Source organism: Erythrolamprus reginae, chromosome 1, assembly GCF_031021105.1.
Source record: "Erythrolamprus reginae isolate rEryReg1 chromosome 1, rEryReg1.hap1, whole genome shotgun sequence".
Classification (NCBI taxonomy): Eukaryota; Metazoa; Chordata; class Lepidosauria; order Squamata; family Dipsadidae; genus Erythrolamprus; species Erythrolamprus reginae.
This window is the reverse complement of record NC_091950.1, coordinates 130,765,589-130,783,722: the sequence shown is the minus strand read 5'-3', so window position 1 is coordinate 130,783,722 and position 18,134 is coordinate 130,765,589. Positions and strand designations below refer to the sequence as shown.

The 18,134-nt window shown below is 38.3% G+C and overlaps 1 protein-coding gene across 2 annotated transcripts in view; it reads right to left on the bottom strand.

The window, feature by feature from the left end:
• MOB2 (MOB kinase activator 2) overlaps positions 1–18,134 on the bottom strand; it is a 145,852-nt gene that overhangs the window by 69,952 nt on the left and 57,766 nt on the right. The window contains exon 1 of one of the 2 annotated variants that reach the window (XM_070765137.1): positions 7,308–7,438. The exons of the other annotated variant lie outside the window; for it this stretch is intronic. Coding sequence (XP_070621238.1) covers positions 7,308–7,345 — 38 coding nt within the window. The 5' untranslated portion in view covers positions 7,346–7,438. Of the gene's footprint in view, positions 1–7,307; positions 7,439–18,134 lie in introns of those variants that run through there. 2 annotated transcript variants of the gene reach the window in all.

Below are 18,134 nucleotides of genomic sequence, written 5' to 3'. Positions count from 1 at the left end.
ACTTTTGGCGAACTCCCGCTTGCCAAGGGCGAATCCATAGGAGTCTTCTTGCCGTTGTAGAGGCTGCAATAGACTTAGCAGAAAATCTAGTAGATTGTAAGGTGGCATCAGCCACGTACTGGGCAGCTGCAAAGACCTTGTTGAAGTCTTGTTGACCTCTCAAGTCATCTGGAGGAATGTGCTGTTGAAGTTGGCGAAGCCACAGCAGCATGGCCCTGGAGAAGAAGGAGGCTGCTGCAGAACTTTTAATGGCCCAGGAATCAGCGGAGAATCCTCTTTTGAGCATTTGCTCGATGCGCTTGTCCTCTGGACGGAGGACTTCCTCCGCCTCGCCTGGCACAGCCGCTGCCGAGTGAAGAATTTTGACAGGTTCATCTGGTTTGGGAAAAGATAGAAGCTCTTCATAGGAAGAGGAGAGTTTATACAACTTTCTGTCCTTGGTAGAGGGATTAAGGCCAGAGGCTGGAAAATCCCACTGTTTAAGTAAGGCATCTTTAAATAATTTAGGCATAGGGATTACCTCGTTATCCTCCTGTTCCTCTGTGAAGTAAGGTAAATTCTCCTCCGGGGGATCAGTGGAAGTGGAGGCTTGTTTCTCCTGGGCCGCTAATCCCGTAGAAATTCTAGCTTTGAGGAGGAGAGATTTGAATAGTTGAGAAGGGAAAATAGTAATAGGAGGAGGGACCTTTATTTGGGATTCCTCATCCTCTGATAAGCCCTGGAAAGGGTCTTCATCCTCCTCTACATCCTCATATTCATCTTGGGAGGACTCTGAGTCATCCTGAATAGGAGCTCTGACCGCTGGGGAAGAACCCAAGGGGCGGGAGGAACGAGAAGGAGGAAGAGGTAAAGGAAGCTCATTGATGGAGGAGAGTTTGGCATCAATGGCTTTGGACAACACAGCAAAAATAGATTGGAACTCAGGAGGTAAACTGGAAATATCAGCAGAAATGGCAGAAGAATTCCTAAAGGCCTGGGAGGATCCTGGCTGGGGGGAATCTTCCATAATATCTGGTTCCTCTGGACCTATGCCCCATAGGTTAGGTTGGGGTCTGTCTAGGTTTGGCTCATCCAGAGATAACACAGGGACCCCAGAAGGAGGCAGACTAGAGGCCTCTGGTGGGTCTTGACTACTGATTACTTGGGCCTGCACTTTCAAACGTTTTGCTGATTTATCATGAATCTTTTGTAGGGCTAGGTCCCTTCTCTTCTCGGCCCTGGTGACCTTGGTCGAGGGGCGGGCCCCTGGAGAAGAGGAGGAAGAGGCCTGGGGGATACTAGTAATCTCATCGCCTGTAGGCCTGGCCTCTCTGGGACCTTTAGTTGTGCCTCTCTTGGGAAAAGTAGCCATAGTCTGACAATTAACAGAAGACAAGGCTGAGCCAATAACTAAATTATAAGGAGAAGATTTCAAGGACTTCCCAAGAGGAATGGATCCTGCTTCGAGGCCTCGAAGCTGCTGAAACGTGAGGACAATCTGGGCAAACCCAGAGTTCGTGCCCCCAAATCCAGCGGGGCCAGCCTCCCTAAACTTTGCAATTAAGTAAAACCAAGGCACTCTGGTTGGAGGCTAGGCCGGTGGAGAATTTAGCCTGGGACCCCCAAGGCCCGCTCCCGGATCCACGCGGTGGACTGAGGCCTACGCGGCTGGCAGAAGGCCAACACGAGAGGCCTAGATATTTTAAGAAAGGGCGCGAAGGCCTTCGCGCCAAAAAATCGCTTCGTAGAATTTCTTAAGGGAAAAGCGATCGACTAAGTCCAGGAGACTAGAGGCGTCCCACTCCGCAGGAGGTATTTATAAGCCCTTAAATATATTTTTATACAATAAATAAGCAATAATCCAATGATAAATACTTGCACCAGGACCTCCAGGCCAAGGGATTAGAAGAATCCACAAGCGGCCGCAGGAATCGTAACCGGCAAAACCGCCGGGGGAAACGAAACCGCAACTTCTCCCAAGTAAAAAAAACCTAGCCGCCTTTTACTTTTTTTCCTTTTTAAAACGGCTGGCGCAAATAGTGCAAGTAATAAAATAGAGACAATAAATCTTACTACTTTTTTGAAGGAAAGATCGAAGGGAAGGTGTTAGAATGTTGAACGAGCTATCACATACAACCGCAGGATATGCGAACTGAGCGAATTCTGGGGAAGGGGCGGATCCGGCAAGCTTTTTTAATACTAGGCTCAGTTCCACCGGATTGGACATGAGCAACCCATGTGACTGCTGGACCCGCTCCTTCAGTACGGAGAAGTGAACACAAGAACAAGGGGACACAATCTGAAGTTAGTTGGGGGAAAGATCAAAAGCAACATGAGAAAATATTATTTTACTGAAAGAGTAGTAGATCCTTGGAACAAACTTCCAGCAGACGTGGTAGATAAATCCACAGTAACTGAATTTAAACATGCCTGGGATAAACATATATCCATCCTAAGATAAAATACAGAAAATAGTATAAGGGCAGACTAGATGGACCATGAGGTCTTTTTCTGCCGTCAGACTTCTATGTTTCTATGTTTCTAGCAATAGCACTTTTTAACACAGCTAGCATATTGCCCCTACAAACCTTGGAAGGATGGAAGGCTGAGTCAACCTTGAGCCGGTGATGAGATTTGAACCGCTGACCTTCAGATCTACAGTCAGCTTCAGTGGCCTGCAGTACAGCACTCTACCTGCTGCGCCACCCCGGCTCATTCCCACCCCCGGGAATGCTGTACTTATGAAGATGGAGCTAACATGGGCACTGGAATAATGGTAGACTTCTTTCTTGTCTAATGTCATCACAGTGTGCAACTGATCAGTTCAGCTATTTAATTTTGATTTATTTTTTTTTAGTAGCATTGACATGCTGGTTGTGGGAATGGCAGTGAGTGATTAAGCAAATGGGAGAGGCTCAGCAAATTAATGATAATGAGGTATATTTGTTGGGTACCCATGGTTTCATGAGGAATATCAACAACAGGAGCATGATACTGACCAACAAGATTTAAGATTTAATTGGATTTGTATGCCGCCTCTCTCCTCTGGATGGAGGACCTAAAAATGAATCTCCAAAATTTATATTGTCATCATTTAAGTATACCACTGCACAAATAATTATCATAATCTTTACTTGTTGAAAAACATCTGCAATATAAAGAACACACAACACCTAAGGATTAACATTCTGCATGGCATCAAGGACAGAGAGAAAAGTAGAACCTGTAACTCCTATTTCACATTTCGAAGATGTAAAAAGGCTGACAAGACTAAACTTACAGTTACAAACTCTAAACTTCCATTTATAGCAGAATTTACTCTCTTAAAACTGCATAGTGGAGCAGTCATTCTCTCCCCAGTAATGTAGAATAACCACCTGAAATGTTTTAAATTTAAGCAATCTTTTGGCTGGAATTTAATAACCATATTTAATGTTTTCAACCTTTATTTAGTTAAGTGGGATACAAGTGATGTCTTGATATTACCAAGGAGTCTCCCTCTCCCTGGCCAATAAATCTTTTATTTCTGACATTTGCACTAAAATGACTTAAAACAAACTATTTTTGGTAATTTTACCCTGCTTCCCAGTAGAAAATGCTGTAGAACTGGCTTACTAAGATCAATTAGACAAGCATTTTATTTAGGCTTACAGTACAAAAATGAAACTTGAGGGAAAGGAGACAAGTATAAGTACAAACTCTCACAGTTACACATAGATGTAAAAACATTTAAAACTGATTTAAAATCTTTTTAAAAAGCGTTTGGTTTCTTCATCTTCCTCCATTTAATGTTTAACATTCTTTCAAATTAAATGAACAACAGAAGGCCACAGAATTTTTCAGTGGCCAAGCCTCTGGCGTGGAAGCTGAACAAAATTGTGCCTTTTCCTTTTAGACAAGCTTCACTGACCTTGATGGAATGTCACTACACACATGCAAAACCGTGAATCTGGCTCCTTGAGAATAAAAAAAAATTGCCAGCTGAATCTGGGAGGGAATCACTTTACATACGAACAGATAGCCAAGAGGTTGCTGGAAGCAATGTTTTTGATTTGCCTCTTATTGCCTTCAACCCAGAAACCTCAATCCTTGCTTCTAACACCGCCCATTTTGTGCCTGATCACTTCAGATCCAGTATTATTCCTTTGGAACTAAACGCTCATGCTTCCAACGTCTCCCTACTGCCATATGCTTTTTCTCTCCAGTTCCTTCTCCGAGTCTGGTCTAACTATTAAGAGTACTTATTTTATGCAGATATTTTCATTAGGATTTCCTCAATCATTCATCAAGGGCAGTGATGGGGAACCTATGGCATGGGTGCTACAAGTGGCATGTGGAGCCATATCTGCTGGCACGCGAGCAGTTACCCTAGCTCAGCTCCAATGTGCATGTGTGTGGCAGCCAACTGATTTTTGGCTTGCACAGAGGCTCTGGGAGGGTGTTTTTGGCTTCCAGAGAACCTCCCAGGGGAGAGGGGAGAGTGTTTTTACCCTCCCACAGTTCCAGGGAAGCCTTTGGAGCCTGGGGAGGGCAAAACACAAGCCTACTGGGCCCACCAGAAGTTGGGAAACAGGCCATTTCCAGCCTCCAGAGGGCCTCCAGGGGGCGGGGAAGCTGTTTTTGCCCTCCCCAGGCATTGAATTATGGATATATGCCCTCCCCCGGGCATATACAATTTATGAATGGTATGTCTGTCTGTATGTATGTTTGTTTAGAAAATGGGTTTTTTAAAATATTTTTAAACTGTAATTTAGATTTGTTGTAAATTGTTTCAATTTGTTGTGAGCCGCCCCGAGTCTGCGGAGAGGGGCGGCATACAAATCTAAATACCGTAATAAATAAAATAAAATAAATAAATATGGGCACTCATGCATGCGTGTTAGCACCTACCCACACTCTTTTGGCAACCGAGGGAAAAAAGGTTCACCATCACTGATCTAGGGTTTCATAACCCAATGTTTGATTGTAACGTGTAAACAAAGTGGTTATTTTTTTAGCAACTGAATTTTGCTTTCAATTTCTTCTTACTTTTGAAAGCTAAAGTATATAGTTAAGATCAAGATCACACAAAAGTTCCTGTCCTGTCCTTAATGCCACATCATTAAGAGTTTTCTCTTCTCCTGGAGCATATTTGTTCCCAAATGCCACTAATTAAAGATTATGGATTGAAATGGCGCAAGTAAACAATTCATGTTACAGCTACTGCAACATCATAACTATTGCTATGTTCTATCAGACAAGGAAATAATGCACGCCCTGAAGCATAACTTACACTGTTGCATAATTGCTTGTGTTTTTCAGTTACATGGCAAACTGTGTACATAATATGATATAGCAAACAAGCTGCTTATTTTTCCTAAAATTTCTTAGACCAAAGGGATAAGTCAATTATTATTGTGCATCTTTCATGACAGAAAAGAGAAAAAAAATTCAAATGATTTTAGTAGGAAAGTAAGATGTCAGAACTATTGTAGCCTAAAGGAAAAGTGATACAATATGAAAAATGATAAGACCAAGACATCACATTCCACAATCATATTTTTCCAGCTTTGTATACCATTGTATCTTTTTCCATCGACTTTTCTCAGATTTCCATGAATAGACATGCAAAATTAATTAATTATAAATAATGACTATTATGAGGACCTGCTGTATATGGACAAACTACAGCTTTCCTAACAAATAAAAAGTTTAAGCTCAACAAAAAGGTGTTTTCCTTAGTACTGTTTCCATTAAATAATGCTATGTATCCACCTGCTAGTCTTAATTAGAAATAAATTAATCTTATTGGTATTCCTTAAGTAACAATTTTGTTAAGGACCTCACAGCATACATGGGTTAAAAAAAACCTCAGCATTTCAAAAGAATCAAAATAATATTTCCTGTAAGAGGGGGAGTAGCAAAACCTGGGGGAGGAGTTAAAAGAGGAATTAGCCTAAAATCCCTATATAAGCAAAGTAAATCCAGTCGAATTCTATTGACTCTTATTTAAATCAAAGCAGGTGCTAACCATTAGTTGAGAAGATTCCTGTGCATAGGCATGATTAGCAATAAATCAGTTTAACTGGACCTTCATGTGTGGATCTGATCTTTTTCACCTGACACTCCAGTTCTTACACCATGATAAAAGTTTCATGGAAAATATGGAACAGTAATGCTGATGGCAAGAATCTAGTCATCCTGTCCTTAACTTTATATTAACGACTAGCTGCATACCCGTGCTTCGCTAAGAAACTATGTGATTGGGCTTATAAGTAAATATAGTCAATAGTTCTTGACTATAGTCAATGTATATAGAGTTTTGATTATTAATAACATTGCATGAAAAGCTGTTGAGAAGAGCCAGATGGAGGTTACATTATTTATTTATTTTATTTGGTATTTGGTATGCTGCCTTTCTCCTTAGACTCAGGGCGGCTTACAACATGTTAGCAATAGCACTTTTTAACAGAGCCAGCCTATTGCCCCCACAATCCAGGTCCTCATTTTATCCACCTCGGAAGGATGGACGGCTGAGTCAACCTTGAGCCGGTGATGCGATTTGAACCTAATTAGGTTAATTAATTAATCATTAATTAGAAATGAATATCAAAATATAATCCAGTAGTCAATATTAAGCAAATTGTAAGATATGAATGGAATATCAAATGGCAACCTGTTAATGAACACAGGAATACTTTATTTTAAACTTAAAATATTATTTTAGATGCTTATTTTCCAACATATGCATAAAAATATTTACCTATATAATGTACGTCACAATGCTGTACATAACAGTTTGCATATTAACCTCTTATAATTCAACATTTCTAGTACATTTATACTATTTTACTGTATTTGTGATAATTGTTTCTCTAAGGAACAAAGAAAAAGATTTGTTTCTAAAAAAAATGTAAGCCTTGCATAAAAATCAAACCTCCCTCAACTTTACAGATTTTTGGGTGTTCTTCCACATGCAAGAATTAATGTGCTTCAGCTATAGTGTGCTCTTGCACAACTCTGAACTCATCCCATACTTATCACAAACAGTTTATGTAATGATGCAAAATTATTTTCTACCAAACTCAGTCTTTTTCTATAAATCAAAAGCAAGAATGGTCTTATTAATGTACAATAGCGAGGCCATAAAGAAGCTTGTGCAAAAATAAAACCCTTAGACATAACTTGTTTTTAAATTCAAGGCTGTATGGATTATAAATAAAGCACACATAAGCAGACATCATGTTGGGGAAAGCTTTCCCATACATTTAAAACAATTTTACTCTTTCCGATGATTTTAGTAGATGGAAAATAAGAAACAATTGATGGATATTCTTATCTTTTCTTACCTGTTCAGTGTATAAGACCCATTCTTCTTAAGTCTCATGTTTGCAAATAGAAATTTTAGGAAAAAAATCAGAATAATGTTTGTCCGAGTTTAATAAGAACAAAAGCACCTGTTTGTTAGAAAAGCATTTGTTGGTCAGATAATCTCTTTCCTGTTTCACAATCATCAGTGGGAAAATCAGAAACCGCCAATTACTAGGAAGGAAATCATTACAGTCAAAACAAGAGCCCGAGGATGTAAGATAGTCCACCCTCTTCATGAGCAACAGTACTCAAAATTGAACAAAAAGTATTTGAATCTGGCACTTGAAGCAAAGGGGACAATGGAGAGAAGAAAGTGGCATCCCCATCAAGTCTGCAGAAGTGAAGAGTCAAATTGGATGGGCTTTGCCTTCCTCTTTTAATTAAGTTTGCAAGCAGCTCCAGTGATTTCGTTCCTCTCACTCCTGCTTGACTTATTACTCAAATATTCCCGACTGCCTTAGGAGAACAAGAAAAATGACAAACAAAAAGCAAGAGAACTGGTTTCCATATTCTTTAATGTCATAACGATTATGCAAAAGACAATGGAACAGGAAAGTAGGTGAAACAGACAGTTATAATAATGTCAGCAGATTTGACTGCTGCTTAGCTATTTAACACGTACAGTATGTTATTCTTGAACAGAAGCATAGTGGCGGAAGGAGGGGCAGAAGCTTCCACGGGCTCAGTCCTTCAATAAATCACGTTGTCTCTGATTAAGTTGCTTCGCTTCCCTTCCTGTACAGCATTTCTGTTCTCTGACTACTAAACCTTGTATTGTCGATCCATGAAGTTTGTGTAACACGTAGCTAGTAATTATACTTCATGTGGAACTTGAACATAAGTAGCAAGATACAACTCAGACTGGAGACTGGCACAATCTAAAAACAGACATGCACATATAATCAACGTTTAGAGGTCACGAACCACTCATCGAAAACCTCTTCCAAATATAATGTACTAAGTGAATTGGCAAGCAAGAACAGAAGTGGTACAGCTTCTAATATGACTGCCACTGAACCATTTTAAAAATAAAATATTAAATTATATACCTAAAATTTAGACAGATCAAACCAAAAAGTAAACTGAGAAATCTTTTATGCTCAAACGAAGCAATTGCTCTAAATGAAGCAATTTAGAAATTTGAAGTTCAGGGCATTAAATTACCATTCATCTGACCACACCTGAGAACATACAGAAAATTAAATGTAAAATGGGACAATTTTTCTCATAGGTTGGTGTCATTTTCAGGAATTATATGTAAAATTATTCAGAAATAACTATTCAATGAGAAGAGGCACAAATTGCTAAGACTGGGCAAGAGAAATATAAATTAGAATGGAACTACATTCATTTGAAAAGTCTGTTCAACAGGAGAAAATGAAATAGAAAATGAGTGAAAGGCTGTTTTACTTTACAAACTGAATTATAGACAGGATGGGCCTCCACACTTCTGATATGCTTTCCACTTCCGAACAGGAAAAATGTTAACTATAAATTTGTTTGCTGCAAAGGGTGGATAAAGATTAGGGAAATAACCAGTATCTTAGTAACAGGCGACAATTCAGTTGGAAGGAACTATAAACTATTTTAAAGCTTACACTGGAAAACATGTTTATCTGTAACTTTTAGTATTCACTATTAAATATATATTCCGCATTATTCATTGTGAATACAGTGATACCTCATCTTACAAACGCCTCGTCATACAAACTTTTCGAGATACAAACCCGGGGTTTAAGATTTTTTTGCCTCTTCTTACAAACTATTTTTACCTTACAAACCCACCACCACTGCTGGGATGCCCCGCCTCCGGACTTCTATTGCCAGTGAAGCACCCGTTTTTGCGCTGCTGGGATTCCCCTGAGGCGCCCCTCCATGGGAAACCCCACCTCCGGACTTCTGTGTTTTTGTGATGCTGCGGGGAAATCCCAGCAGGGGAATCCCAGCAGCGCAAAAACGGGTGCTTCACTGGCAACGGAATTCCGGAGGTGGGGTTTCCCATGGAGGGGAGCCTCAGGGGAATCCCAGCAGCACAAAAACGGGCGCTTCAGCTGGCAAAAGGGGTGAATTTTGGGCTTACACGCATTAATCGCTTTTCCATTGATTCCTATGGGAAACATTGTTTCATCTTACAAACTTTTCACCTTAAGAACCTCATCCCGGAACCAATTAAGTTTGTAAGACAAGGTATCACTGTATTACCAAACCAGCTAAACCATCAAAGTATTTACAATGTGATTCCCAAAACATACACACACAATTTAAGGTTTGAGCATGTATTGGCCGTGGTCCTAGAAGGGGGACCTGATAGCAATATCCCAATATTTGAGAGGCTGCCACAAAGAGGAAGGGGTCAATTTATTTTGCAAAGCACCAGAGGGCAGCACAAGAAACAATGGATGGAAACTAATCACGGAAAAGAGAGAAACTTCCTAACAGTGAGGACAATTAACCAATGGAATAGCTTGCCTTCAGACGCTGTGGATGCTTCATCACTGGAGGTTTTCAAGAAGAGACTGGACAGTTACTTGTCTGAAATGGTACAGGATAGTGAAGATGAACCTTTTCGGCACCGAATGCCATGCATGGATGGATGCATGCTGGAAACCTGAAGACCAGCTGGCCGGTGCATCAGAAGTCCAAAGACCGGCCAGCTGGTCTTCAGGTTTACAATGCACTGACATGCATAAAGACCAGCTGGCTGGCACGCATGTGTGCACCAAAAACCCAAAGAGCTGGATGACGACGCGCCTGCTCACAGAGAGGGCTCTATGTGCCACCTCTAGCACATGTGCCATAGGTTTGCCATTATGGGTATAGGATCTCCTGGTTGAGCAGGGGGCAGGAATAGTCCCTTACATCTCTATTCTGATTCTAAAAAGAGCTGGAAAAACATGCAGAAGAGGATTTTCAATAAAGAAAGTGCAGTGTAAACTATCCCTACTATTTTGATCTTTTGTTTGATCCAAATCATTTTTACTTGAGCAACAAAAGAATCTGCAGAAATGCAAATTACACAAAATGTGTTTGCAATGTCTTAAGAGTTCCAAAGCAGGACAAATTTAAATACATCTACATGGGAGTACAACTTTCATTCTACCTCAATGCCAGAACTAGCTTAGAAGCAATAGTCAGGAAGCAAAGACTGTATCTGAAAGCTGAGGCACACCATTTAAAGGTTAGTTTGACCCTAAAAACCGCTTGAAGCTATTGTGGGAGGGAAATATTTTTATTAAAAGAGTAATGCCCAAAGCTTGGATTTACTTTTTACAAATATTTGTTTAGAGGGTCTCTATATAAGGATATGTAATCAGATTGAGTCTCTTCTAAAAATATCTTACTGTACAACTTCAGTATATGGAAGACTGATCTCTTGATGTTCAAAGACTCGCATTTGAATATTACAAACTTTCCAATTTAAGGGGTTTAACAATCCATTTCACCCATGATGTTTTAATTTTGTTTTATCCCCTCCCCCAAAGCAGCTTACACAGTCATACCTAAAATATTATTTAATGAGGCAGTTGACATTATTTATACATCACCCAGAGACCCTCTGTGGGGGAGATGGGCAGTTCCAAAATTTGATAAAATACATATTACTCATAATTTACAATTCAATGAATTCAAATTTTAAATATAAACCTGAATAACATCATAGGTTGAAACAGTTCTATTTTGATTACTTTCCTTAACACCTTTAAGAAAGGGTGCATTTTCAATTTTCAAGGAGAGGTTATTCCATAAGTATAGAGTACTTAGTGAAAAATATTTTTATATCTCCCCCTCCCTAAATCTTACTTTGTTTGTTATTTGTTAGAAGAAGGCTGGAAATATATTCAAGCATATGAAATCAAACACTTTTAAGGATTATTTTTGTTTACTTTTGAATTAAAATAGCTGGGTGTGTGTTACCAAATTGCAACTTATTGCAATTTTATCACTCTTTTATTTTGATTAGATTGTTCAAGATCTTAATAAATATGAACATTTCATTTTAGGAGTCAACTATATGAACTTCCTTGGCACTCCTAGTAGGAAAAAAAAATCAATGTTCTTTCCCCAATGTTTTTAGTAGAAATTTAGATTTGTTATAAATTGTTTTTCACTTTGTTGTGAGCCGCCCCGAGCCTGCGGAGAGGGGCGGCATACAAATCTAAATAAATAAATAAATAAATAAATGAATGAATGAATGAATGAATGAATGAATGAATGAATGAATGAATTACATTTTTTATATTCCTTTTGAAAATTATAGCATACAAGGATATACAGTATATGCTTTTCAGCTGTGATCAGAAAATGAATAAAAAAAATCAATAGCTAGCCAAAACCTGCAAAGCAAGAATGTGATTCATCCTGCTGGGATATTTTACAATCCAGGTATCGACAAAGCAAAAGTAAAAAGAAAGTCACTGCTGATAAGGGTCTTTAGAAAAGTAATTTTGAATAATGCTTAGATATCCAAATTTAAAATGAACATGTCTTAGGAGCTGGCAATGCAATTTCACACCCAGGCGGGTGTGTGTGTGTGTTGTCTTTCTATACTTCTATACTGTCTTTTGCTTTTGTTCACTTTTTATGACAATGTCACACTTTAAAAAATCAAGCTTCTACATCTATTTTTGAATATCAAAAATCAAGTTCTTAAGTTATCTTGTACTTTAATTCTTTATATTCCCAATATCAGTCCAAGAGTAGGAATCACATAAAGAAGTTATTTATTTCTATTTTCAGCTATTAAGAAATTGCAATAACTATGAGCATACACAGCATGAGCAGAGGGGGAGCAGGGCTGCTGCATGATAAAAGCTGCTTAAGTAGATTTACAATAAGTGAGTTTAAGTTAATCAAAGGGTTAAAAAAGATTTCAAAAGTCTTAATTTAATTTTTTTTAAAAAAGTCTTATAATAATAAATATCTCTCCTATTTATTTGTAAGTGGAACTATTAAAAAAAGGCAGAGACTTAAGCATACTTAACTACATGTTGGATTGTGGGCAACAATCTTTTAAACCTCCCAAAATATAAGCTTGCCACTCCCAAAAATCCAAGTATGTAACATGGCATGCATTTTTTTTTATTTTAGAAAGGAGGAGCAGGAGAAGAATCTGCTGTTTATTTTCTCCTCCTTCTACAGCAAAGTTATAATCAGGTGATTGTGCATAAGCACATTTGCCCAAATACAGGAAGCGACTGCACAGCTTGCCAATTCGCTCCACCCAAGTGCTCCCAGTCGGTATAAAAAGCATTGCAGCAAAATATAGTCCCTGACATAATCCAGAAGGAGGAAAGTTTGGCGGTACTATGGGAAAAGAGCAGCAAGGCCACATTTTAAAAGGGAGAGTAAATAACTTATTAGACTGAGAAGAGTTTACAATATGTTTTACTGTTCAAGGTTTTTAGAAATATAATGAAATGCTGCAATAAATCTGAGGTCATTCCCACATCATTAGGCAAACATATAACAATCAACTCTGTAATATCTTAAAGACATTGATTATATCTTTTAATTTCACCATACATTCATCAGTTGCATGACGTGTAGCTTTGAGGCACAAATCTGTATGTATGTTCATATATGAAGCAAAACCAAAGGTAAGCAGACATAATAATTAACTTATTAATAATCATCTAGAAAGAAGTTGCATGATGTGACATAGGCAAGAAAAAAGCAGGATATAAATGTTATAATCTGACATTTGTAATTTCATATTAAAATGGATACTCACTGCTATGTAGAATCCTGAAGACTCAGTTTATTTCTAAGTATCAAATTAATTAAAAATGGGATCTCTTTTCAATCAAGTTCAGCTCCTGATGACTACATAGATACATCTGGGCAGTATTCTTGCCAATCCTATGGAAGTGGTTTATCATTGCTTACTTCTGGTATGAATTTAGATGTCCTAGTCAAGCCTACTGTTTGGGAATTTCCTAGTGCACTAATGGCGAAGCTTTTTCCCCCTCGGGTGCCGAAAGAGCATGGACGTGCGCTATCGTGTGTGCATGAGTGCCCATACCCATAATTCAATGCCTGGGAAGGATGAAAGCAGCTTCTCCTCCCCACCCCACCCCGGAGGCTCTCTGGAAGCCAAAAACGCCCTCCCAGAGCTTATGTGTGAGCCAAAAACCAGCTGGTCGTTACACATGCCTGTTGGAGCTGAACTAGGCAATGGCTTGTGTGCCAGCAAATATGGCTCCGCGTGCCACCTTTGGCACCCGTGCCATTGGTTTGCCATCACTATCCTAGTGTCTCTGTTCCTAAATCAGTCTAACTTTGTTTCCTTTCTAAGTCTAACAAGACCAGCTACTACCAAGGCAAAATATAATGGGAGATGTAGCTTCATTAATCCCAGTTGTTTTACATATGCCATTCTGCTGTTCTGTTACTAACATTCTGTATACATCTTCAAATGATGAGCCACTCACTAGACGTCAGTCTGCATTAGAATTGGATTTCCATTGTTTAAATTATCCATAGAGGTCATTCATTGTGTCTAAAGCACTTTAGCCCTAACCAGGCAATCCAGATGACAATAATAGCAACAAGAAAAGCAGGTAACTCTGGTGGCAAATCCAGTTCTAATGCAGGTTAACTGCTAACAAATGCAACAAAATGGCCAAGATTTAGCAATGACTTTAAAGTGTCAAAAATCTGCTGTGGGAAGGAACAACTTTGAAAGTTCCTGATTCTACTTTTTATGGATTTTGATTTTCTTATGTGTCTACCTTGTTTGAAACTTTTTAAAAAATTGAGAGATTAAATAAATCTATATGATGAAAATGATTTCCAAATTACAGGTGCACATCCTCCGTTGGACTCCCTCAACAAGCTCCTTCTTTCAGATCTGAGCATCTACTTCACCAACCATGCTCCTGTGTACTAAAGAGGAAGCAATTTCCATTTTCCCCTGTAGTTACCAGCATTACCTCTAGTGATATTCCAAGAGAGCCAATAGCTGTTTAGAGCAAATTCTTATAGTCCTTCCTCTACATGAGATAAATTAACAAAAGTAGCACCCTATTCTACTGGTTGTAATGTGTTGTTTGCAGAACTGTGCAATGAAAAATGAATCAGTTTTTAAATTCAAGTCCCAAATAGTTGGTTCGTAATTTCTTTCTAAGCTAAGTCTAAACCAGTGATGGCAAACCTTTTCTTCCTTGGGTGCTGAAAGCATGCTCGCATGTGCTATTAAGTAAGCATGTCCCTACATGCATGCCCCCCCGTGCTTCCCCGTGCATTTATTTATTTGTTTGTTTGTTTATTTATTTATTTATTAGATTTGTATGCCGCCCCTCTCCGTAGACTTGGGGCGGCTAACAACAATAATAAAAAACAGCATATAACAAATCTAATACATTTAACCCTGCTGTTCTGTTCGAAAAAAGTTCCTAATGTTATGTTCCCGGGTCACCCTGACCCGGACCGAAAACTCTTCATTTGCAGTGCTTATGTTTGGTCTTTTTGAAAGCTTTTTTCACCTGGAAACATGTTTGAACATTTCTGCACACAATGGAATGAAAATTGAACTGAAAAAATTAATCCTTATTGGTTTATTTTGCACATAAATGTGCCTCCCCCCCCGTTTTTGTGAAAGTTTTTTCAATTTATGGATAGTTTTGCTTGCAAAATCCATTCTATTTTACTAAAGTTGGTGTGGGATTGGTAGCTTGAACATTTCTGCACACAATGATATGAAAATTGAACTGAGAAAATTAATCCTTATTGGTTTATTTTGCTCATAAATGGGCCCCCATGCTTATACTCAAATAGGCTTATACTCGAGTAGGCTTATACTCGAGTATAAAATGATATGGTCTTATATTCAAAAATAAACCAATAAGAATCATTTTTTTTCAGTTCATTTCTATTTTTCTTATGTTTAGGATTGTTCAATTTAGTATATCAAAACTTTTGAGTTTATTGATAATTTTGCCTGCAAAATGCATTCTATTTTACTATTCTATTTTGGTGTGGGATTGGTAGCTTGAACCTTTCTGAACATAATGATATGAAAATTAAACTGAAAAAATGATCCTTATTGGTTTATTTTGCTCATAAATGGGCCCCCATGCTTATACTCAAATAGGCTTATACTCGAGTAGGCTTATACTCGAGTATAAAACAATAAATCAATAAGAGTCATTTTTTTCAGTTCATTTATATTTTTCTTATGTTCAGGATTGTTCAATTTAGTATATCAAACCTTTTGGGGGAAAATTCCTTAGGGATTTGTAGCCTTAAAAAATATAAATTGACACGAAATTCAAAAAGGATGGGGGGAGGGGCTTTTTGATCAAAATAAAAATGTAAGTCTCAATTTTTCCAGTTCAATTTTCATATCATTATGTTCATAAATGTTCAAACTAGTTTTCCAGTTGAAAAAGTTTTCAAAAAGATTAAATTCAAGTACCTAAAAAAAATATTTATGGTCCTGTCATATACGAACAGAAACAGATTTGAAGTTATGATTTTTTTTTGCCCAGAAAACAATTAGCCACCACCCCAAAAATATTTTTTGATGACCAGCATTGTTAAATTGAGTAAATGAATGCCTAAGATTTTAAAGAATATTTCGGATTTGGAGCATAAAAAAATAAAAAGTGAAAATGATTGCAAGCAGCCGAGGGGGGGGGAGGCCTTATTTCTGATGTTAAAAAACCAGTAAGAATCATTTTTTTCAGTTCCTTTATATTTTTCTTATATTCAGAAATGTTCAAGCTACCAATCCCACACCAACTCCAGTAAAATAGAATGGAGTTTGCAAGCAAAACTATCCATAAATTGAAAAAAAATCACAAAAACGGGGGGGGCGGCACATTTATGTGCAAAATAAACCAATAAGGATTAATTTTTTCATTTCAATTTTCATATCATTGTGTGCAGAAATGTTCAGACTACTTTCCAAGTGAAAAAAGTTTTCAAATTGACCAAACATAAGCACTTCAAATGAAGTGTTTTCGGTCCGGGTCGTATGTGACCCGAACATAACATTAGGAACTTTTTTTGCTCAGCAAAAACTAAGCCCCCCACCCCCCCAAAAAAATTCTCATAGAGAGAACCCCTGAAATGATGAAAAGTCATGAAATTTCAAGTTTCAGATATGCAGGGAAAATTTTTTACAGGGACTCAAACTTGGCTTCGGGTCACATACGACCCGAACAGAACAGCAGGGTTAAATTACTAAAAACCCTTATTAAAAACCAAACATACAAACAAACATATCTTGTATAAATTGTATAGGCCTAGGGGAAAGGTATATCTCAATTCCCCCATGCCTGACGACAGAGGTGGGTTTTAAGGAGCTTATGAAAGGCGAGGAGGATGGGGGCAATTCTGATCCTAAGCAAAACCAAGAGGTTTCTAATTCTACAATCTTCCATTTCCAGGGACTTAACAGGATGGCACTCCTACAGGCAAAACTCATGTAGAATTTGGTGATCCTTCTTGACTCTAGGTTCCTGTTCAATGAGCAGGTGGAAGCTATGGCTATTAGATACACCCGTCTTATATGTCAATTTGATACTTTATATACTCAAACCTTAGTCACCTCCCATCTGGACCCATCCAATATGAAGTGTTTTATGTTATTGATTCTCCCCCCCCCCCCGTAGCTGTGAGCACTTAGCATCATTGTGTGAGACAGATAGTCACAAGAATCTGAATAATTGCCCTTGTTACTAATATTTATTTGCAAATATCTAAATTCTGCTTTTCTAAACATAGATCCACAATAACAAGCATAGCAGATTTGCATGAGGAATGGTCAGCTTGCTTTTTTAACTTGAATTCTTTCTATTCAACATAGCCATGTAAACAAGCATGTGGGTTTCCAGATTTTACCCCACTATCTTATAAATAGCAGTATGACTGACTGTATCTAATTATCAAAAACTAATAACATACATTATGTAGTTTTGATTTCAGGTTTTATAACAGTCAAAAAATATTTGAACTATAACTGTAGCATTAGCCACCCACAAATATATAATGATCTTATTTTCATTAAATCGAAACTATAAATTAATACTATGTATAGAAAGAAGCAAAAGAGAGTTTATCTCAATCCTAAGGTTTATGAACTCCACAGCAACTCTGGGCATATAATAATTTATTTATTTTTAATAGCAGATATTAAAAAATCAAAAGGAAAAGAAAATAGCTGACCAGAAGACAGAACTAACAATCAAAGGACTCAGACACCAACACCTGGAAAAAACAACCAGATATTTAATAATTTGCATAAATTCAGAAGATTGGGATTAGTATGGATTTCCCAGGGAATGACATTTTGCATCACATTCTTTTCTTTTCTTTAAAGAATTTGGAGAATAAAATGAAGACCATGAACTTAACTGGGTGGCAATGTGCATGTGGGGCAGAATGCTAGGAGCAACACTGGGGATCCCAGCTCAAGAGATTTCTCTAATCCTTTGATGCATATTTAGTGAAGAAATCTGCAGGATGCATCCGATCCATTGACAAACATATAAAGGTATTCCCCGTCGTAAGCCGAGTTTGGTGTAAATCAGAATATTCCGATTTACATGAATATTCCGACTTACACGGCGGCGGGGCAGCGGCGGCTTCTTCAAGGAACCAACAGCCAGTCCTTCTCGGCGCTGTGTTGCTGTAGCCTCGGAGGCTGCCCACCGCGGAGATCTCCTTGCCCGAACAGAGGTGGTGGCGGCGGCGGCAGCCTCGGAGGCTGTAGCAACACAGCACCAAGAAGGACCGTATGTTGGTTCCTTGAAGAAGGCGCCGCCTCCGATCGGGCGAGAGGATCTCCACGGGGTCTCCGA